The sequence below is a fragment of the Herpailurus yagouaroundi genome, unplaced genomic scaffold, assembly GCF_014898765.1.
Source record: "Herpailurus yagouaroundi ecotype Mexico unplaced genomic scaffold, PumYag 100, whole genome shotgun sequence".
Taxonomy (NCBI): Eukaryota; Metazoa; Chordata; class Mammalia; order Carnivora; family Felidae; genus Herpailurus; species Herpailurus yagouaroundi.
In genome coordinates, this window is record NW_024412391.1 from 66,268,842 (window position 1) to 66,293,014 (window position 24,173).

The following is a 24,173-nucleotide window of genomic DNA, read 5'->3' on the forward strand; positions in this document are numbered from 1 at the left end:
CCTCACCTGCATAACAGGACTCGGACCCTTCCCCAGGACCCTTCCCCAGCCAATTGGCTGAGGCCATAGCCATTACCTCACCAACTGCCCCCAGGCCCCAATAAAACCTTTGTCCTTTTGAAACTCGCTCTCTTTCCCTGGTATCTCACCGCTGCGTCGGTGCAGGTAGACTCAGACTACTCCTCTAAGTATTATGATTGATCACTTTAAGGATGTGAGGGGAAGAGCTAACAACCTCAGTGTGGAAGTCCGAAAGGGTCGGTTGCAGTTTTTTTGTTCTAGCGAGTGGCCAACTTTCAATGTCAGATGGCCACCAGAGGGGACCTTCGACCTCCCTACCATCCACCGAGTCAGGAGTATCATCTCTCAGCCTAAGGCGGGCCATCTTGATCAGCTCCCTTACATTATCACTTGGCAGGACCTTGTAGAAGACCCACCCTCTTGGCTTAAGCCCTTCCTAACCCTGCTCCCTCCGGAGCCAAAACCCATTCTTGCTTTGCAGGAGACAGAGAAGAGGAAAAGTCTTACCCAGCCTTCAGCACCCCTCTACCCTGTCCTACAGGGGGGTACTGAAGAAGAATTAATTTTTCCTCCCCCGTATAACCCTTCTAGGATGCCGGAAGAACACCATCCTCCCCCTCCGGGGGAGGCAGACGCTGTTCCGAGAGCGGGAGGCGGAAACGCTCCAGGGGGAAGCCCGCCCTTTACCAGACAAAGGGCTCAGAGGGGGCAATCCGCCTCCACCGCCGACTCCACTATTCTGCCCCTGCGAGCCACTGGACCCCCAGACGCGAAGGGGAATCAGCCCCATCACTATTGGCCTTTCGCCACTAGTGACCTCTACAATTGGAAAGCTCAGAATCCTAAGTTTTCCGAGAAACCGGCAGGGCTTATTGATTTATTAGACTCTGTTCTTTTTACCCATCAGCCCACGTGGGATGACTGCCAGCAGCTTTTGCAGGTCCTGTTCACGACTGAAGAAAGAGAAAGAATCCTCAGTGGGGCCCGAAAACTAGTTCCAGGCGCAGACGGGAATCCCACCACCAACCAGGCTCAGATAGATGCCTCCTTCCCCTTAACTCGGCCCCAGTGGGATTTCAACACGGCAGAAGGTAAGGAGAGGCTCCGGGTCTACTGCCAGACTCTAATGGGGGGTCTCCGAATGGCTGCTAGAAAGCCAACCAATTTGGCCAAGGTAGGAAATGTACAACAGGGAAAAGATGAATCTCCGGCTGCCTTTTTAGAACGGATCATGGAGGCATTCCGTACCTATACCCCCATGGATCCAGAGGCTCCGGAAAGCAAGGCAGCTGTTATCATGGCCTTTGTAAACGAATCGGCCATAGACATTAGGAGAAAATTACAGAAAATAGATAGACTAGGAGAAAAAAGTCTGCAGGACTTACTGGTGGTAGCCGAAAAGGTATATAATAACCGGGAGCCTCCTGAGGACAAGCAGGCTCGCGCCATGGCGGCTGCCAGCAGTAAGCAGACTCGAGACCTGGCCAGAATACTACTAGCTACCACTGCTGACTTCCCCGAGGAACGAGACCGCCGTCTCCGGCAGCTGGCAGACGACACAAGAAAAGGTAAAAGCACCAAGGGGGGGAAGCAGAGGCTGCAGAAGGATCAGTGCGCATACTGCAAGGAGATAGGGCATTGGGCCCGAGATTGTCCAAAAAGAGCTGGCGGGAAGGGAAGCAAGACTGATCGAGTAAAAGTCCTAGAGCTGGATGAAATAAGTGATTAGGAGAGTCAGGGTTCGGACCCTCTCCCCGAACCCAGGGTAACTCTTAAAGTGGAGGGGACCCCTATTGACTTCCTTGTCAACACCGGAGCACAACATTCGGTCCTCCGCACCCCACAAGGAAAACTAGCTAGCAAGAAGTCCTGGGTACAAGGGGCAACTGGTATGAGCCAGTATTCATGGACTACCCGAAGAACAGTAGATTTGGGAACGGGCCGGGTATCCCACTCCTTTATGGTAATACCAGAATGCCCCTACCCGCTGTTAGGACGGGACTTACTGACCAAGATTGGAGCTCAGATAACTTTCAGACAAGGGGGGCCTCAGGTCACCGATGGCAAGGGCCACCCCATCCAGGTCCTGACCATGAAACTGGAGGATGAATACCTCCTCCACCAGGAGGCGCTCCCGAGAGAGAATAATATAGACAGATGGCTACAAGAATTCCCCTCGGTTTGGGCAGAGACAGGGGGGATGGGACTAGCCGCTCACAGGACCCCAGTCCTGGTAAGCTCAAGCCAGGAGAGAGTCCGGTAAGGATCAAACAATACCCCATGTCTCAGGAGGCCTGGAAGGGGATCCAGCCACACATCCGGAGACTACGAAGCCTAGGGGTACTAGTTCCTTGCCAGTCTGCCTGGAACACCCCCTTACTGCCGGTCAAAAAGCCTCACACAAATGACTACCGACCGGTACAAGACCTCCGGGAAGTAAATAAGAGGGTCGTGGACATACACCCAACTGTTCCCAACCCATATACTCTCTTGAGCTCCTTGGCGCCCTCCAGGGTCTGGTATACTGTACTAGATTTAAAGGACGCCTTCTTCAGTCTGCCGTTGGCACCCCAGAGCCAACCCTTGTTCGCCTTCGAGTGGCATGATCCGGAGGAGGGCTACAATGGGCAACTCACCTGGACACGGCTACCTCAGGGATTCAAAAATTCACCCACCATCTTTGACGAGGCACTACACGAGGACCTGGTATTTACAGACACCTTCTCTGGCTGGGTGGAGGCATACCCAACCAAGCATGAAACGGCTCAGACGGTGGCTAAGAAGCTACTAGAAGACATCTTACTCAGGTATGGTTTTCCTGCCATGGTAGGATCAGACAATGGACCAGCTTTTATCTCGCAGGTAACACAGGCAGTAGCCAAGGCGGTGGGGGCAAACTGGAAATTACATTGTGCTTATAGGCCCCAGAGCTCAGGACAGGTAGAAAGAATGAATAGAACCCTAAAAGAGACCCTTACCAAATTAACCATGGAGACTGGCGGGGACTGGGTGACTCTCCTACTGTACGCCCTTTACCAGGTTAGAAACACTCCTTACACTCTGAGTTTTACTCCCTACGAGATCATGTTTGGCAGGCCACCCCCTGTTATTCCCAGCCTTCGAGCTGAACTTATTGCTGAGTTTAAAGATCAAGAACTTTTTCTTTCCTTGAGTGGGCTCCAGAGGGCGCACGAGGACATTTGGCCGCGCCTCCGTGCCATCTACGAGGCTGGCCCGATCGCGACACCTCATCAGTACAGGCCGGGAGACTGGGTCTACGTCAAGAGGCACCACCGAGAGACTCTCGAGCCGCGCTGGAAGGGACCCTACATCGTGGTGTTGACAACCCCCACCGCTCTCAAGGTAGATGGCATCGCGACCTTGGTCCATCACACCCATGCTCAGCCAGCGGACCCCTCGATCCAGAAGGACGTTGTCACGCGATGGGCCATCAGTCGGGACCAACACAACCCGCTCAAGCTCAAGCTACGGCGCATTTGACCTACCTAATATTGGTAACTCTGTTAACTCTGCTTGTCATTGCTCATGCTGCCGGGAGTCCCCACGCCCCCCAAAACATCACCTGGCAGATCATAGACACCAGCTCGGGGACAATACTTAATCAGACGTCCCAGAGCCACCCCAGGGACACTTGGTTCCCAGAACTTTGCGTAAACCTCCAAACTCTGTTCCCCTTGTCACCATAAATGCAGCCGGTCCCATGATTGGGTCCCTAAGCTACATGACAAGGGGGGAATGAAAGGGCGGGCCTACGCCAGCCGACTCCATCTTGTTCTGTGTCCTTCACCTTGACCACACCTCCTCCCCTTGAGTAACCCCCCCTCACCTGCCTAACAGGACTCGGACCCTTCCCCAGGACCCTTCCCCAGCCAATCGGCTGAGGCCATAGCCATTACCTCACCAACTGCCCCCAGACCCCAATAAAACCTTTGTCCTTTTGAAACTCGCTCTCTTTCCCTGGTATCTCACTGCTGCGTCGGTGCAGGTAGGGGACTGAGCTCGAGCTAGCTCGAATAAAGGCTCTTTGCTTTTGCATCAGACTCGGCTCCCTAGTGGTCTTTGGGGATCACGAATTCTGGGCATAACAAAGACTATGTTTTATGCACATGTAACATGGATCTAGCAAGTCATCTATAAAATATGTTCTGAAAGTTAACCATTGAATGAGAGAATGTATTCAAGGAAAGTTCAAGAATACAAATTTAGGAAACACTTCAATCTTCTAAGTCAGGGTTTGTCACTGTTGGTGCATTCAGATATATGCAGGTCAATGTCTTCTTGTCTATCTTTGCATTTCCACTAAGGGAGCTTCATTACAATGACTCTGTACTTATTACACATTTTAAAGAATCAATGCTTTCAATTCTTAGAGGATAAATTCAGTTGGACCTACCTATCAAGGAGGATTATAAATCAAACCAGAGCACGTAGGTGGAGAGAGCAGGATGAGGTTGCCCTACACCTATTTGAGTCTGTGGACATGTATTGCTTTATCAACCATGAGCTGTTCTTTCCAAATATGTCTTCTGTGACAGGGTGGTTTATCTTGGGTTCTCTTTTTGCTCCGTTCAAACCCCTCAAATTGTTCAGCTGTTAAAAAGTTCCAAAACAAGCAAATGTGTTCCTGGAATCCTACCCTTAACATTGCTGGAGAGCATATACTAAAGCTGCTTCTCCAGCCAAAATAATAAAAGATCTTTTAAGTGGCTGAAATTCTTGGTTGATTGCATATACATGCCAATGTCAGACAACTCTAAATAGAGAGATTTGGAAGAAAAATAGGGAGAGTTTTATAACTCCAATGAAATAAAATGGAATGTTTTGAAGGAGGTCAGAAAACAGTACATGTATTTATATAAAATTAAGATTTGTCTCCCTTTAATCCAAAATCCCCTTTTAAACAGGAAGAGCCCACGCAATTCGTGCATGTCCAATATAGAGGAATAAAAGTACTTTCTTTTCTTTATTAATATATATTTATTAATCTCAATCCTGTAATTAAGATTTCTTCTTTGTATTATCCTTTTGAGTTTAGATATCTGCTGCATCTTTTGATATTTTTCTCCCATTACTGCATTGTTTCCCCAGAATACTTAAAAAAATCCTTCAAAGAATAAAATTATGCCCATGGTTACTGGTATAAACGAAGTCAGCAGGGAATTGTATTGGCGTTACCTAGGGCAGGCTTGGACCCCAAATAAACTGGGTCACTTGTTACAGCTGTTCAAAGAGATTCAAGGATTCATTTCTCAAGAAATTCTTACTCTTTTAGGCAGGTTAACAGATCCACTAGCTTTAATAGCTGAGTTAATATGTATTTTTAAATACATTGCTATTTAATTTTAAGCAGTGACTTACTTTTTTATATTAACCTACCCGTCTTCTATTAACCCATCTAAATTGAATTCAAATTAGTTCTTGCAAATTAGTTTCCTTTATTTTGAACCTATTACTGCTATATATGAGAATTTACCGATTGCTCGTTTCGTAATTGTGCTTGTAGACAAGCAAATTCGTTTGTAGTGATGGAGAAAGCCAGCACTTGCTTACGAGTCTTTAAATGCAGTTCTTCTGAACTTAGAGCTCATTCCGAAGTGAGGGATGTTGAAATGTCTATGATGGTTGCAAGGTCGCAAGTCCATTTGGATGAAGAATCAATAACAAATTAATGTCTCTGAATTTTCAGTTTTCTGGAAATTTCATTGGGTTTTAATGGGCTAGAGGCTATTGCTTGGCTCTAAGGATTCAGTAGGTAACACTGGGATACCAGAAAGTAGTATTTTTATAACATTTTTAGTGATATTTTATTACTTAGTGTTTTCTGAAATAACTCCTTAAGGCAACAAAAAATAAGACTTACGGGGACTTAAAAAATATCTTGATTCTAAGCAAATTATGTTTATAATTTAAAAATCTTACCTCAAGCTAACAGCTTTTAATAGTTTCCCTAACATGTTTTAAAAGTAATCTAAGGGTAGGACCCAGTTTATTCAATGCTTTTGTAATTTCTTTTTAAAAAGCATATGTGATGTTAGAGATTAAAAGAAAAACATTAGCTATAATTCTACCAGCTCATTAAAAAGACTTTACATGAAAATGTAAGATTTCCTTCAGTATTTTATTTTTTATTAAAAATAATTTAAGTTTTATTAATTTGTTTTTGAGAGAAAAGGAAAGTGAGAGAGTGAGTGCATGACCAGGGGAGAGGCAGAGACAGAGAGAATCCCAAGCAGGTTCCAATGACAGCTCAGAGCGCCACATGGAGCTCGAACCCATGAACAGTGAGACAGATCATGACCTGAGTAGAAAACAAGAGTCAGATGCTCAACCGACTGAGCCACACAGGCGCCTCTCCTTCAGTATTTCAGACCCTGGCTTTGGTAGAAAAATTATAAATCCTATGTTCATAGAAAATGCAGCTAATAAATATCCCTGAAGTTATATCTTAAAGAGAAAACTGTTTTCTTATTTTGTGAAAAATCGTATTCTGAAGAATTCTTACTTGCCCTTAAGAATAAAAGCATCTTTTAAGAAAATACCTAGCATCTTTTAAGAAAAATTTAAAGGAGATTGTGCATGATGCACATAGTTTTTAAAATGTCTAAAATGTCAATACCAGAGGATTCTACATCCTGATTTCCATCAATGAAATTAACTACTTTTGTTATAACATGAACAACTCTCAGAGAAAAGTGAGTGTCAAGTCTTAGGTGGTCAGAATGAAGTGAAGCAATGCAAAGCTTGAATACTATTTCAATTTTACTTTTCTTTTACCTCGTTTCTCCCAGAGTAGAGTAATGTAAATGACTAGAAGTACCTTCTCTGAGAGGCATCTCACTAGTGACTATGGAAGGCAGAATGAGAAAGACCCTTCACCTGGGCATGTATGCTAGACTGTTTGTGATGGCAGGTGGTGCTGAATACAAGTCACAAAAATGAACGACTGAAATGCGCCATGTGGAAATGAATGGGGTCATAACTACAAGAGGATGGCAGAAGAAATATCATTCAGCATTGTCTACAGACACCCCTCTCCCATCTTTTGTAGACGATTCTAAGTGGATAAGATCTGCCATTTATTTTCCTGGGCAATTTGGAGGTCATTCTAGCTTTATCCCTCTGATGGAAGGAAATGGAGGTTCTCTAAATTGAAGGCTATTCGCCACAAACGCTACGTGTAGATTCGGCAGATATTCCTGTTACTTCAAAGATGGGGTTAGAAGTTCAATTGCTTTGTAAAAGATTGTCTCATACAATGGTTACCTGGTTGGACAAAACTTTTTGAGCAACATGAGAGAATGTGTTTGATCATTTAATTAAGGTAGGAACTGTATACTGTATATATTATCTGGTGTATGAAAGCACTTAATTAAAATGTTAGACCGCTGATCAGTAAAGAGGGGGAGGTGGAAGGGCAAAAGAGTGAGGAACACACACAGAATGTTCCCAGAAGACGGCATGCCTCCCAGAGGAGACTCTACAGATAATAAGAACTAACTCTTCAAATGGCAAATGCAAAGCCTTGTGTTAGACAAAAATAATTATTCCAGTGCTCTTCTAAGATGGATTTAATAAAAATAAACTGCCAAATCTTTCAAATAAACCACTGCAGAGTTTCACGTACTCATTCCATGAGTTCCCTTACAATAAGCTGTCCACTGTATCTACTGACAATACCGATTAAAGGCATTTTTATTATAAAAAGGTTTTCTCTTATTTATTTTTATAATTGATGGTGTCTAAAACTAAATATGTCATAACAGTAAAAACTAAGGCAATAATACTGAAGTCCCCATAGACAAAAATTTGTTATGACACTTTAAAAATTTTTAAATCAAAGCAGTTCCAGTTACTTTTTCCCCAGCATAATGCTTGAAATATGATATCCACAACTAACAAGAGTGACTCAATTACTCTGCTTTCCAACTTTCAATGGTTTACTAACAGGTTGGCTTGCAATAAAAGACCTATGATTAACTTGAGAAACTCAGATATTCAGATTTTATCAAATTTCAAAACCAATAAATAAAACTATTTCAACAAGATCAGATGAGAGAACAGAAATCAAATAAACAGATGACATACATTTCAAGCAATATAGGTACTTAGTTTTCCAAGAAGGCCTAGGGGAACAATAGATAAACTGAAAAAATGTGAAAGATCAATTTTATCTTGCTCAGAGGTGTTCACCAACATTATTTAGATTAGAATCAGTCATTAAATTGCACTTACATGCTATTTTGCTGATGCTAAAATATTTCTTGAATTTAGTTACAAGAAGACTGAACCCAGTGAATTTTAGGATTTATCATTTCGAAGCAATGCCACATTGCTCTCAGAACCCAAACTCATATATAACAGCACTGGCTTAGGCTGAACATGGTGGCTGGTGCATAGTTATGGCTTAACAACTGTTTAGTGGTTAAATGAATGGAGAAATGGATATTTGGATGAACAAATGAAACAAATGTCAAGACAAACTTATTTGGAGACTTTAGAAATTGAGAGAGGGACTGAGAGAAAAAGAGAGAGAAAACAAGCATAAACGGTATACGGACTTACTTATTCCACGCTTGCCTAAGGTTTTTAGAGCTGTACAGGGTAAAGCGTTCTGAAATAAAAAAGAAAGATGATAAACAATCTTTGTTTCCGATGTATAATTTGCAAATATGTTTTTTAAAAAAGCTCAACTTTTATAAAGATAGCGTCTGATTTAGTGATGAGTACACTAGCCACACTACATCTTCATCTTTAGATCAGGCAGTTACAAAGAATAAAACAGGAAAATATTAACATTGTAAATATGAAGCATTGTTTTCTTATGTGTAGGGTGATTTATTTAATAATCTGTTTCCTAGTAATTATTTCTGAGAATAACTAAGTTTTAATTGAGTTGAAAAAGAAACACAAATTCCAAACCTCCAAACTGTAAGTAGTTTGAAGAACATTGACACATCAGTGAAGTGAGAGCTGCTGTTTTCACTATGAAGACATCTCTAACCAAATACAGTAGTGCTGGTTCTCCTTTCTTACACTACTTGGTATTTATACATGCTCAAAGTCAAACTACTAATGTCCTATAATGTATATTTACATTCATCATTGAATCATCTTTATTATATTTTTAAATTAAGATGTAATATGTTTTACCATGTTAAACAATAAAGTAGCACACACCTCTCCTGCTCCTTATTATTTTTTTAATAATTTTTTTAATGTTTATTTATTTTTGAGAGAGACAGAGTGTGAGCAGGGGAGGGGCAGAGAGAGGGAGAGACACAGAATCTGAAGCAGGCTCCAGGCTCCGAGCTGTCAGCACAGAGTCTGACACGAGGCTTGAACTCACAAGCCGTGAGATCATGACCTGAGCCAAAGTCAGATGCTTAACCGACTGAGCCACCCAGGCACCCCTCCTGCTCCTTGTTTTTGACTCCTGAAAATACAGCAATTGTTAATGGCTTGGGTATGTCTCTTTCCACATATTTCTTTATGTTTATAAACACAAACCCATATATACACACAAATATATGTACTATTTTAATTTTAAAATGGATTGCACAGTAAACATTCTCTGAATTTTTTAAGGTACTTAATAATATAGAGCAAACAGTCCTTTAAATCAAGAAAATAGATGTAATACTTGTTTTAAAACTGTATAATATTACACAGGATAGAAGTACCATAGTTTTTGACCATTCTCCTACTGATGAAAATTTGGTAGCTTCCAGTTCCTTTTCCCTTAAAAACAATGCTTCAAAAAATATCCTAGCACATCTACCTCTGTATACTAATGTTTTCACTTTTATAAGACAGATTTCTCCATATAGAACAGCTTGACAACTGGTATGCACATTTTACATTTTAAGAGATGCTGACATACTACTTTTCATATTCCTACCAGCAATGAAAAAATGTGTCTCTATATTATGCATCCCTGGAATGCAAGGATGATTTCATATATGCAAATAAATCAATGTGATATACATTAATAGAATATAAAAAATAAAAATCACATTATTATCTCAACAGATTCAGGAAAAGCACTTGACAAAATTCAACATCTATTCATGATAAAAACTCTTAACAAACTGGGTATAGAAGGAATATACCGCAATATAGAAAAGGCCATATATGACAAGTCCACAGCTAATAATCATTCTCAATCAGGGAAAGCAGAAAGCTTTTCTTCTAAAATCAGGAATAAGACAAGGATACCCACTCTCAGCATTCCTATTCAATGTGCTACTAAAAGTCTGATCATGAGCAATCAGGAAAAAAAAAAAAGGAAGAAAAGTTCATATTACCCAACATCACCTAAGGTCTAATACTATACTATTAGAATACTATTTTACTATTTTTTAATAAAAACAAAAACATAAACGAAATAGTCCTAAAATGTGCATGGAACCACAAAAGACCCCAAATAGTCAAAGTAATCTTGAGAACAAAGAACAAAGCTAGAGTAATTACACTTTATGATTTAAAAATATCTTACAAAGTTACAGTAATCAAAACAGTACAGTAGTAGCATAAAGACAGACACATAGACTAACAGAACAAAAATGAAAGTCCACAATTAAACTTGTGCTCCATGGTCAACTTATATTTGACAAGGGAGCCAAAATACTCAATGGAGGAAAGATAATCTCTTCAATAAATGGTACGGGGAAAACTGGATATTCACATGCAAAAGAATGCAACTGGACCCCTATTTAAACCATGCATAAAAATTAACTCAAAAAGCATTAAAGACTTACATTTAAGACCTGAAAGTAGAGTTGAAAACATAGGGAAAAAGCTCCTAGGCACTTTATGGATACGACACCCAAAGCACAAGCAACAAAAGCAAAAATAAACAAGTGAGACCACAACAAAGTAAAAACCTTCTGCACAGCAAAAGAAACCATCAACAAAATGAAAAGGTAACCTACAGAATGGGAGAAAATATTTGCAAACCACATATCTGATAAGAGGTTAGCATGCAAATTATATAAAGAACTCATATAACTCAACAGCAAAAAACAAAAACAAAAACAAAAACAAACAAATAATCTAATTAAGAGGTGGGCAAAGGACCTGAAAAGACATTTTTCCAAGGAAGATATTCAACTGGCCAACAAGTACATGAAAAAGTGCTCAACATTACTAATCTTCAGGGAAATGTGAATCAAAACCACAATGAGATATCACATCACACAAGCTAGCATGGCAATTATCAAAACACCAGAATAACAAGTGCTGGTGAGAATGTGGAGAATGGGGAATGTTTATATACTGTTGGTGGGAATGTAAACTGGTGCAGCCACTTTACAGTATGAAGGTTCCTCAAAAAATTAAAAATAGAACTAGCATATGATCCAGCAATTCCACCTCTGGGTATGTATCTGAAGGAAATGAAATGATTAGAAGAGAGATTTCTGCACTCTCATGTTTACTGCAACATTATTCACAACAGCCAAGATATGGTAACAACCTAAGTGCCCACTGATGAATGAATGGATGAAAAAAAATGTGTACATACACATTCACACACAATGGATATTATTCAGCCATAAAAATACCTTTATTATTTGTGACAACATGAATAGACCTTGAGGGCATTATGCTAAGTGAAATAAATCAAAGAAAGACAAATACTGTATGATCTCACTTATATGTGGAATCTAAAAAAACCCCTGAACTCATAAAAGAGAACAGACTGGCTGTTGACAGTGGCAAGGGGTGTGAGGTAGAGAAACAGATGAAAAGCAGTCAAAGGGTATAAATTTCCAGTCATAAAATGGATAAATTCTGGGGACTTAATGGAAAGCCTAGTGATTTTAGTTAACAATATTGCATTGTATATTTAAAACTTGCCAAGAGAGTAGATCTTAAAAGTTCTCACCACAGTGGGGAGACTGGGTGACTCAGTTGGTTAAGTGCGAATCTTGACTTTGGCTCAGGTCATGATCTCATGATTCATGAGATCCAGCCCTGCGTTGGACTCTGCAGGATTTGGTCTTGGGACTCTCTCTCTCCCTCTTTCTCTGCCCCTCTCTCAAGTGCATGCTCTTTCTCTCTCTCTCTCTCTCTCTCTCTCAAAAATAAACATTAAAAATAAAGTTCTCACCACAGACACACAAAGATCGTAATTATGTGAAGTGATGGATGTGTGAATTAAACTTACTGTGGTATCATTTTGTAATATATATATATATATGTATATGAGTATATATAAAATCACACCTTAAACTTGCACAATGCTATATGTCAATTATATCTCAATGAAACTGGGGAAAAAAGTGTTCTGCAAAGTAAAACAAGGAGATATAATGTAGACTGACCAGTATGAGAGGGACACTTTAGATCAGGTGATGAGGGAAGGGGAGTTTCAAACAAAATAGTCAGTCAACAAAATAAAGTTCCCATTGGAAATCTGGTTGGAGTTTCATTAAAATATATATTTATCTGAAAAGAATGACATAAAATCTTTGTATATATTAATATGGTATGTCTTTTCATTTAGACAGGATTTGGGTGTATGTCCTCCAATAAAATTAAATGGTTTCTTTTTCATATTGATCCTGTTTCTTTTTAAAAATTGAATACCTAAAGGCTTAATTTTGCTTAATATTGGTTGGTATCTTTTTTCAGTGTTGTCTGCTTTTAATTACAAGATTTTAAAGGAGATAATCTAAATGGTTGATATTGCTTTGGGACGGTATGTTTCCTGTGTAAGAACAACCATTTGATAAGAAGAACAAAAATAAATTTAAGAACATACTCAGCTTACAATTTTTTTAATGTTTATTTATTTATTTATTTATAGAGAGAGAGAGAGAGAGAGAGAGAGAACAAGGACATGTCGGAGAGGGGCAAGAGAAATTCCAAGCAGGCTCTGCACTTTCAGCACAGAGCCCAATGCAGGGCTCGAACTCACAAACTGTAAGATCATGACTTGAACCAAAACCAAGAGTCGGATGTTTAACCGACAGCCACCCAGGCGCCCCTCAGCCTCCTATTTTTAAACACAGAGTTTATCGAAATGGAATGACTGGAAGCAATGATTCATTAGTTCAACTACTATTTATTGAGCAACTACTGTGTCCTTGGTGTACTTCTTGGGGCTGAGGATATAGAAGGGAACCACACAGAAAACCTACATGCAAGCAGGTAGTTCATATTCCAGCCAGGACGTGCAAGGCTGGACTGGGTCTGCGGGACAGGTGGCTGGAGCAGACAGTGTAGGAGAGGCAAGTGGAGGCTGAGACAGAGAAGGTGCCCAAGGGCAGAAGACTGGCTCACATAGAGCCATTGTGGCCTGAGGGACACTATCTAGACATTTTTTAAGGACCATTCTGGCTCCTCTTTGGAAAATATACTATCAAAAGCGAGGGTGGAAGCAGGAAGACCAAAAAAAGTTTATTACAACTGTATGGGAGAGAGTTGATGTGCTTTGGGCTATAGTAACAGAGTGCCTGCAGTGAGAAGGGGTCAGTCTGCAACTCAGTAAAAGGCAGAGCAATAAGACTTATTGATGAATTGGGTATAGGGTATGATAGAAAAGTAGGAGTTAAGATGACTATAGAGCATTTACTGATCTTCAATTTCCAGGTTTCAAAGATTTAGAATTTCATATTCAACTCAAATATTACCCTGAGAATACATTAATCTTTCCAGGCTGATTCAGAAAGTACTTACAGTTTTCATAGAGTTTCAGAGTCATCATTCAAGCAGGGATAAATGTTGAAATATTTAATAACCTGTAAGGCATGGGCACTGACCAATCAGTGCAGAAACCAGTCATTATGCTATAATGGTGTGCATTCGCTGAAGATCAGGCCTTGTTACAAATATCTATTGTTCTAAAGCTCTAGGTGAAAGTGCTCACCAACAATTATATATTTATATGTCTCAAAAGATCATCTAATGTCTGAGTGTATTCTCCACTAGACTGTATTATAAAGTCACAACATAATTCAGCCAGTTGGTGTAGAGCAGAAATTTAAAGGCATAGTCTAGGTTTGAGGATTAACTGACAAAGAAAGGAGAAATGGGGAGAACAGTTGTTTTCATAAAGTCTTTAAAAAATTATTATTATCTAAAGTCTGGTATTAAAAAAGCAAGATATATTTTAAAAATTAATTACATCAAATGTTCTTGTGAAACAAATTTGATCTCCTTAACTTTGTACTCCCCACAAAGTAATTTAAATAATTTGCTACGATTTCAGGAGGAACAAGAATTCCATTACAGATAAAATTAATACAATCTTGCATTTACAAGTAAATTATTAGTCTTAGCAATTAATGACTGCACATAAATATTAGTTCTAAGAATTGCCTCTATTTAGAGTTTGACAGGATATGCTAATAGAAAATTTTTTCAGAAGTACAATATGTCAGATTTAGCAATGCATAAAAGAGCCAAAATTGAAATATGCCATATGAAAGAAGAAAAAATAAGGAAGAATGACGTGTTCCTATGTCTACCTTCCATCACTGTTCACATAGACTCAATTCTTTTAGCAAATGTTACCTGGGCACCTGCCTGGATACCAGGAGCTGCACTGGACACAGAAATGAGTGAGTCCTGGTTTTAGATCAGTGGCACAGAAACGCAAATAAAGAATTACAAACACAGGGTGCACAGTGCTGCAATGTGGATATGGACATAGTCCCTTGGGAGCCCAGAGGCAGAGCCACTGTTTCTTTTCCAAATGAAGGCAGGATAAACTCAAATATCTGAAGCTAGCCCCACTAAAACACAGAAGCTGCTCTCTTGTATCCAATACCTCTCAGATCTTAACTGCCAAAGTACACAATTTCAAATGGAGGGCTTGCTCACATTTTTTTTTGCCATGAACATGCATTACATTTATCATTATATAAAAAAATTAGATTTTAATGTTTCATTAGAACAAACACAACATAATTAGTCACACAAGTTTTAAAAACAAAAAGGTGCTGAAATCAGTGCTCCAAATCACTAACAGGTATGTTTAATAAAATATTCGACTGCCTCTGAATAATTTTATCAGATGATTCACAGTTATTTGCATATGAGTGTTTTACACTGTTCTGCTTTAAGTTTACTCTGTCAGTTACCACTTTAATGTCAGCTTTCTCTTTCCAATTATGCTTAAACTAGAAGTTTAGAATGTTGTGATTTAAAGCATTGGCTAACTCTGAGCATAACTGAGGAGTGCAATTAATTTAAACCTGCAGGCTGATTTTCACCTTCTCGTCTTATTGCAGGGACACTGCGGAGGATGATCACACACAGTGGGAGACCAGGGAGGAGAGCTGGGGCACAGAAGAAATCACATGCTATGCGATATGATGGGGGTGAGAAGACAGAAAACTGGAAAGGTTTTCCCTCAAACTGCCGCAATTTGTTGAAATTCCACAGGAAAACAACTGGAGAACAATGACACGCATTCTAGTTTCCCAGCTCTTAAGAGCCAAATCTGCAATAGCTTGAGGCATTATGAAAGCATATTTTAACCCACAGGAAGAGAAAACCTAAATTGGAATTTACTCATTTGCTATAGGTATGTACTGTAGACATCGGGAAAATAATTTCAATTAATTTTTCCCCTCATTTCTTTCTCACCAGTTTTATGTTTGTTTGTTTTGTATCTTAAGGGATACTGCTGTGTTTTTAACTTCAATGACAAGAAAGCATATGAGTAAATAGTTAAATCAACCAACCAGTTAAAAACCTCAAGTATGTTCAAAGGACTTGAGAGGTGAAATCAGGGTTTGCAAACCAACACTTTTCTTTCTTTTTGGGGGGAGGGGCAGCAATAAGAAGAGATCTTAAAAAGTCTAAAACTTTAGTTTATCTTTTGCAAACAGATTTAATATCATCCAATGTAAATAACACCATAGAATAAGTCTTTTATAAGTTAATATAAAAATGAGTATGTCCAAAATGCCACAGGAAATGTTGGATGTACTAGATAATTAACTCCTCTAAATGCAAACATTCACAATTTAAATCTTTTAGGATTATTTTATATTTTAACAGATACATTTACTCTTTCTTACTGAGCTTGTAAGAAAGTAGTAATAATTTCATCGAAGAACTGTGGCCATCCTACTACCTGGCAGAGGTGGTGAACCTGAGGCCTTTCTTAGGATTATTTCAGTGAGGCAAAAAGGCTCTGGTTCTTTAGAAGGTGAACAATGAACACAGTTATGAATCACTCTGGTGACATTTCATTTTTAATTTTTTTTATGTTCATTTATTTTTGAGAGAGAGGGTGTGAGCAGAGAAGGGGCAAAGAGAGAGGGAGACACAGAATCCGAAGCAGGCTCCAGGCTCTGAGCTGTCAGCACAGATCCTGTCACGGGGCTCAAACTCACAAACCTTGAGATCATGATTTGAGCCAAAGTCGGACGCTTAACGACTGAGCCACCCAGGCGCCCCCACTCTGGTGACATTTCAATCACTCTTATTACTTGTTGATGTAACATATAATATTCTTAAATCTTTTAGGATAGGAGGCATGAGTAGTCTCTCTTTCTCTCATTTATTCTACAAATATTTATCATGTGCCTACTGTCTGCCAGGGCCTGTTCTAGCACTGTGGACATACAGTAATGCATAAAACGTGTCATCATAAGTAGCCCACAGTAAAACATGGGACCGATACTAATGGATCATCAATAAAAGAAAACTGTATTTACAAGTATGTGCAAGAATTTTCATGCACTTTACTTTCTTTTATTAGGAAAACTGAGCCAGTGCTGAACATTTCAGTTGATAGTCCGATCAGGACATAGAAAAGCCGGGTTTAAACTATCTATCTACAGCTCTTAGAACAGAAGTAAAGAAACACTCCTGCACAGAAGATGAGAGTTTACCCCAGACAGAGAGGGCTAAACTTGTTGCAAAATAAGAGGATTTTAAATATTTCAACTCCAAAAAAGCAGAGTGACCCAAATGGGCAGTTTAGAAATAATGTGTATGTTTGCACAACTGCAATTCAGTTTTAACACACGTGATATCCCCAAAGTACATAATGACTGAGATTTGATACAGCTCCAGTGTTATCAACCAGAGGTTGTGACATGACATATTAATGCTGAACAGAACTCCACTGTCGCTGTCACCCAGAGGGCTATCTCAAAATGCTGAGCAGTCACCCTCAGGAGACTGAAGCACTCTGACCCACCCTGGCTGCAGCAGATCAGCTTTTAATTCCTAACAGGGTGAGTTTTAAAATAAGTAATCTCTGAGCAACTTTCGGAAACAAACGTTCTACTATATTCATTAAATATTTTTACTTCTCATGTCTTGGCTTTTCTTTTTTTTTTTTTTTTTTTAACGTTTATTTATTTTTGAGACAGAGAGAGACAGAGCATGAACGGGGGAGGGGCAGAGAGAGAGAGGGAGACACAGAATCTGAAGCAGGCTCCAGGCTCCGAGCCATCAGCCCAGAGCCCGACGCGGGGCTCGAATTCACGGACCGCGAGATCGTGACCTGAGTTGAAGTCGGACGCTTAACCGACTGAGCCACCCAGGCGCCCCTATCTTGGCTTTTCTAACACACACACAAATGTGGCTTTGTGAGTGTGTATTCCCTGATGGTCTTCAAACTATCCAACCTAAAAGTCATGGAATATTTCCCTTTCCATACACTGTTTTTCTCTAGAGAAGTAAAGTTTAACCATAAAAGTTTAATCATATGAAAGTCTACAGTGTACTATTCATAAATAAGAACATATCTCTACAGCTCCCAGAAAAGAAAGGAAAAGAAAGGTTTTGCATCTTACTCTCCATGGGTCCCCACTCACACTTCCATCTAAACTCTCCTAAGGGAGAAAGACAGGGCACTCAGCACCTCCCCCAGGCAGTGTGAGCAATCAGGTAGTCTAACTGCTTCATTGTATGTATGAGTAAACTGAGGTTGGAAAAGTTGAGTGGCCTGAGGCCATGATGCAGGCTAGAGGCAGAAGAGGAACCAGGACTCTGCTCCCAGTCTACTTACTGTTCGTTACTGAAGAGCCGGGATACCCAAGCCTCCTATTTGATATTTAGCAAACATTTTTTGTATATTAAGTAGTTTGCAAATAGGAATTCACTTTAGTCTTCATGCCAACACTATGGGGGAGGGGCTATGGTCACCTCCATTTTACACATAGAGAAACTGAGGTAGCAAGACACCGGGCACCATGTCCATGTTACACAGCTCACAAATAGTAGAGCTGGGATTTTTTTAAGTTTACTTACTGAGAGAGAGAGAGAAAGAGAGAGAGAGAGAGAGAGAGAGAGAGAGAGAGAGAGCATGTGTGGGGAGGGGCAGAGAGAGAGGGAGAGAGAGAATCCCAAGCAGACTCCACACCATCAGCACGAAGCCCAATGTGGGGCTCGAACCCACGAAATCATGACATCATGACCTGAGCTGAAGAGTCAGACACTTAACCGACTGGGCCACCCAGGCACCCCTGGAGCTGGGATTTGAACCCAGACAGTCTCGATGTGGAGTCCATGCTCTTAGCCACTATACCGTAACACCTTTCTGTGTCTCTGTTGGAAGAGACTTGACATTTGACCTCAACAATGCACAAAGCCAGCAGCAGCACAAAGAGATCAAAGCTTCTGTAACCAGCAATACAAAACATGCACACTTCCAAGTATATGACATTCTGGAAAAGGCAAAACTACAGAGACTGTAAAAAGATCAGTGGTTGCCAGGGTTAGGGGAGAGGAAGGGAAGAGTGGGCCATGCACAGAGGACTCTTCAGGGTGAAATTATTCTATATGATACTGTAACAGTGAATACATGCCATTATACATTTGTCCAAACCCGATGAATGTACAATGTTCACCAAGAGTGAACTTTAACATAAATGATGGACTCTGGGTTATAATGATGTGTCAGGGTAGGTTCATTGATTATAACACATTTACTACTCTCATGGGGGCTTGTGGATAACAGGGAAGCTGGGAAGCTGTGACTTTGTGCAGACAGGGTATATATGGAAAATCTCTCTACCTTCTGCTCAGTTTTGCTGTGAACCTAAAAGTGCTATAAAAAAGTCTTAAAAAAACATGCACACAAACAATACTCTCCCCACTCCCATTGCATTTTCCATATGCTGTCAGTGCATTAGCTTTTTGCCTAGAAGAGCATATCTGTCTTGTGTTCATACGAAATGCCAGACAATGTCTTCCAGGTTCTAGTACCTTGGACATAATACTTAAAAACAACAACAACCTTTTGGTGTCTCAGTTTCTCTCTATCACAGGTGGGAGTAGTGACAGTACCTACTTTGTAAATTTACTGTGAGTGTTCAACAAGGAAATGCATCTCAAGAGCTGATAAGAGTGTCTGAAGCACAATAAACATTCAATACTTGCTAGCTATTGACACTACTATTATTGATATGTTTGAAAAACTGACCATCTTGCATCATGAAGTTATCCCTACCCAAGGCAGACATACTGCATATTGAAAGCAGTATTACTCTAGGGAGGGTAAATACTCAAGTTTTCCTGAAGTACCCCTTTTGAGGTGACAGTTAAAGAAATGAATAAAAATCACAGACACTTCAATACTTTTCTAAATCCTTACATGTAATTCTGTGATTTTTAATGCACTAGTGGAGAGCAAGGATTAGTATTCTGAGAGAATAGCAATTGTCCTTTTTAACAATCGAGAGATTATTAGTTGGATTTATAAAGCTGGCTCTAGAGGTGAAAGCGTCTGCATACATACACATGTATGTTCTTTCTTAATAATCTCCATTGCAAACATTATCATTGTCTGTCAGCTACAAAGATGTTCTGACAGCGCTGTCTCAAGGACAAGTGTAAGTGAAGGAGATTTCCTCAGGTCTTACAACTGAGCTAATTATTAGTCGTCAGTCTATCATGCCTTACTTGGATATTTGGGGGTGAAATATTACTTGCATCATAAATAAATAAATAAAGATCTTTCCTTTAACCTCTATACCAGGAGAAGAGTTATTATTCCATAGTCATGGATTTGTCTTGCAGGAGCCATATGATAATGGTCTGAAGAAGTTTTTAAAATCAACGTCATTTTAAACAAATCAAGGTTGATTCACTTATTTTAGTCAGGGGTAGCTGATAAGCCTAGAAGTCATAAACCCTAGTATGGGAGATTAGACCATTATTAAGCAAATATTTCTTCTCGTCCTTCTCTTCACCCTCACTTCAGGTGTGGGGTGTGCGTCTCTGCCCCATGGATATGACATTTGGCGTGAACAATGGATGTCAGTGGTATTGACACAGTGGAGGTTTGAAATGTGTCTGTGGCATTGTGCTCTCCCTGTCTTGTCACAGGAAGAGCACTATTTCATAGCTGCCATTCCAAGGAGGATGAGAGATGTGTGGAAAGACCGGAACCCAACCTGCATCTATCTTGGAGGAGAACCCTGCAAAAAACCAGGACAAGATCAGCTGAAACCCAGCTCACCACACAGGTATGAGCAATTAACAACTTGTCTGTGTTTGGCACTGACTTAGCAGTGTTTTTTTTTTCTGAATCCTATCATGGCAGCATCGACTGCTGTGTGTGGTTCTGGCCCCACGCTACCTTGTGGGGCTTTCCTCACGGAGCTTCAGCTTCATGCATCTTCCTGTCTTTGGCCCTCTTTTGATGACCTCCTGAGAGAATGTACATGAAAGCATTTGGCAAACAGTAAAAAACTGTACAATGCAAATAGCATCACCAGTCAACTAGCACCTCGATGTTCTGTCATTATTCTGTGTTTCTAAGAAGTCTCAAATGCTAAAAATTTTTCACAAATTCTTAAATTACGAGCACCATACTGTTCTCTGTGCACTTCTAAAGTCCCAGGGACAGAGAAGACAAAATCCTTCCTTCATCATACCCTTGGTTCAATCACTTAGTCATGAATCTCTCACAGTTGTGTAGAATTACTGCTGAAGATGATTAACTGTGCAAGGCTTAGACCTGTGGGGTCCCACTCCTTATCTGGAGACACAATTAACTACTCAAGGTACTGTGGTCAAAAAGAGGTTAGAGTGGGAGAGAGCCAAAACATAAGAGACTGTTAAAAACTGAGAACAAACTGAGGGTTGATGGGGGGTGGGAGGGAGGGGAGGGTGGGTGGTGGGTATTGAGGAGGGCACCTTTTGGGATGAGCACTGGGTGTTGTATGGAAACCAATTTGACAATAAATTTCATATATTAAAAAAAAAAAAAGGTACTGTGGTCAGACCCCACTTGCACATAGGAATCAATTTGTCTTGTTTTAGATCTGAACTTCTAATTATCTGTCTCCCTTCCTAAGATCTTGAGTTTTAAAGTTTCTGGAAACATGTTTAAAAGTTCAGGGTCAGGGTACATGGAGGACCTTTCGCAATGCATAGATTTCTAGTTATACATTTGCTGGCATTATGGTGAAGAGGATAAATATAAAACATCAAAGCAACAAAGCAATAAAACAACAAAGCAGTAACATAAAACAACAAAGCAATGACAAGCGTATGGCTGGTTTATGGTAATGTGAATGGCATTATAACAACTCAAGTGTTCTATTTTTTAAAGGAGATGACAATTATTTCAGTACCTTGAAAATCATCCATATCTTCATTTGATTCTGATCTCACTTGTAGGCTAAATTTCTAGTTCTCTTCTTAGACATGATGTTAACCAAATGACACACATTGGACAGAATACAAGGATTTTAGTTCTTTGAGGGTGGGCAGTAGGATTATTAAAGAGATGGAGAAATCTTTACTTGGTGACTGGCATTCCAGACAACTTTGGTGAGATGAGGTGTGGATAATTCCCCAACTGAATTTTATGAACTTCCAAGAGTGGGAGTAATGAAACCAGTCTACTTAGGATTTCATTTTGTTTTGTTTTGTTTTGATAAGGCTGCAATCAGAAGAACTTCATTTCTCCTTGAAATTGTAATCTTATTACATTTTCTTTGACATTTTCTAGACGCTCTGCTAATTTCTATTATTATTGATGCCCTCTAGTGAAAATACATGGGAAATTCTTCAAGTAGATACAGAGAAAATAAGTACAGATAGTCCCTGCTTTGCACTGAAATGGGCTTCTACAATTCATAAAGGCATTCCCCCCCCCCCCAGATCTGCCTCCTGGGGAGGAACTGAACCGTTATTTTATGTTTTTTAGTGATTATCAAGATTTGGGGCTGTTTCTTATTTTTATTTTATAGCATGGGCCATTTCTATGGCTTATTTCAAAACACATCCTTGGTCAGCTCTATCCCCCATGTCTATGGCATCACTGTTAACTGCTGTGACAATAATTTCCCCCAAGCTCATGCTTTCCGTTATAGATCCTTCTCAACCCAGAGCTGTAGACAAAAATTCCCAGTCAAGAGGACTTCATGCTTTTTAGGTGCGGCCCCTTTCCATCTGTGCAATAGGCCGTGCTGTTTTGTAGCCAGTGGGTCCTTTTGAAAACATAGAACATCAGCTTCCTTCTCTGCTCAAAGCTCAAAAACCTTCCCTGCTCAGTGATTTCTTCTTAGACTTCAAATAAAATCCTAACTCCTCACCTTGGCCTTCCAGAACCCACCCCTATGAATCACCTGTGGCTTTTCATGGTCACATTTCTCCAGCCACACCAAATTGTAAGCTTTCTGCTCTCTGGTTCTCCATTAGCACATAAGCTCCACATGGAAAGAGGTTTTATCTGCTTTGCTCACAACTGTGTCTTCAGGCCCTACAGTGCTACCTGGCACGTAGTGGCGGACTTGATAAGAACCCGAACCATGACAGTATCTGAAGCACGTTACTGCTCATTGAATGTGGCCTCTCAATGTTGGCATGCTCTCCCCCACTTGCAGCGACCTGTGACCTCCCAGCATTACTGCCACAATCAGAGAGTGTGAAAAAATAAAGGCAATCTTCCCTTCCTGTCATGTTTAACCTTTTCTAAATCTTTCTCTGTTTTATAAAGTTCACTTCATTCATAAATTTACTCATTAACTGGCTTTTTCACTATGTGACCAGAGTGGCATTTATTGGTGTGGAGGAACTACAAAGTTGGAGAAGATGGAGGTTGATGGTGGGTGGAGAGAGTCTAAATGTCCTAATCCTTAAGCGGACCCATGGAGTTTTAGCAATAAAATCTGAGATAAGAGACAGATATTTGCATAATAATTTTTAAAGTCCACTTTTATAACCATCACATAGTTATACTCTTGTGCACCCAGATGTAACCTATGGTCATTACAGTTGCTATCAATCAATATAAAAAAAAAAGGCATAAAAATGATTCTTGAGATAAAGCATAAAGAGCGAGTGGGAAAAGAAATACCAGGCAGAGGACACTATATAAATGGTACAAAATATTATTTTGTAGTTACATGCCTTTAGCAGCTTAAAAGTACTTTTATATCAATTATACAGTTAGCTCAAATCTCCTTAAGGATAGGTAGAATAAAAGAAAATACAAAGTGAAAAAGAGAATGTAAAAATAGATTATCTCATTTAATTTCCATAGGACTTTGTGAGTGGGATGGAGCAGACATTATTCTTCTGCAAGAGCAAGGAAGATGTCTCTGCATGTCCACAGGGGTTCCCTGACTAAAGGTGTGGTCTCTGAAGGGCAACATCCCTTCAGAAAGGAGGAAGATGTCCTCCTTTCGATCTTCCTGCACTGAATATTCCACACAACAGTTTCTGCTTTTCTCTCAACCTTCTTTTTTTTTTTTCAATTTCTTTTTAACGTTTATTTGTTATTGAGAGACAGAGAGAAACAGAGCGTGAGCAGGGGCGGGGCAGAGAGAGAGGGAGACACAAAATCCGAAACAGGCTCCAGGCTCTGAGCTGTCAGCACAGAGCCTGACGCGGGGCTCAAAAGTCACCAACCGTGAGATCATGACCTGAGCTGAAGTCGGTCGCTTAACTGACTGAGCCACTCAGGCACCCCTTTCCATCACCTTCTTAAAGACTAGGGGAAAGCCAAGAATGTGAGTCAAGGCTAAGGGTCCAAACTTCCTTAGCTCTGCATTCATGAAACTGGGTAATTCCCGTAATATGTACTAAGGACTGAATATCTGAAGCTAAACATCCACAGGGGGCCTTTTGGGGTTGACAATTTATTGGAAGCACAGGGTTAAGGGCTTAAAAAGATGCCCCTCTTAGCAGGTGGAGGATGGTTCTCA

General features: G+C 40.2%; 1 protein-coding gene across 9 annotated transcripts in view; it reads right to left on the reverse strand.

The window, feature by feature from the left end:
* The window catches only part of CDK14 (cyclin dependent kinase 14), a 633,016-nt gene that overhangs the window by 140,156 nt on the left and 468,687 nt on the right, over positions 1-24,173 (reverse strand). For all 9 annotated transcript variants that reach the window (XM_040471560.1, XM_040471565.1, XM_040471562.1 and 6 more), the window contains one exon: positions 8,605-8,653. In XM_040471560.1, the coding sequence (XP_040327494.1) occupies positions 8,605-8,653 (49 nt within the window). The remainder of the gene's footprint in view (positions 1-8,604; positions 8,654-24,173) is intronic.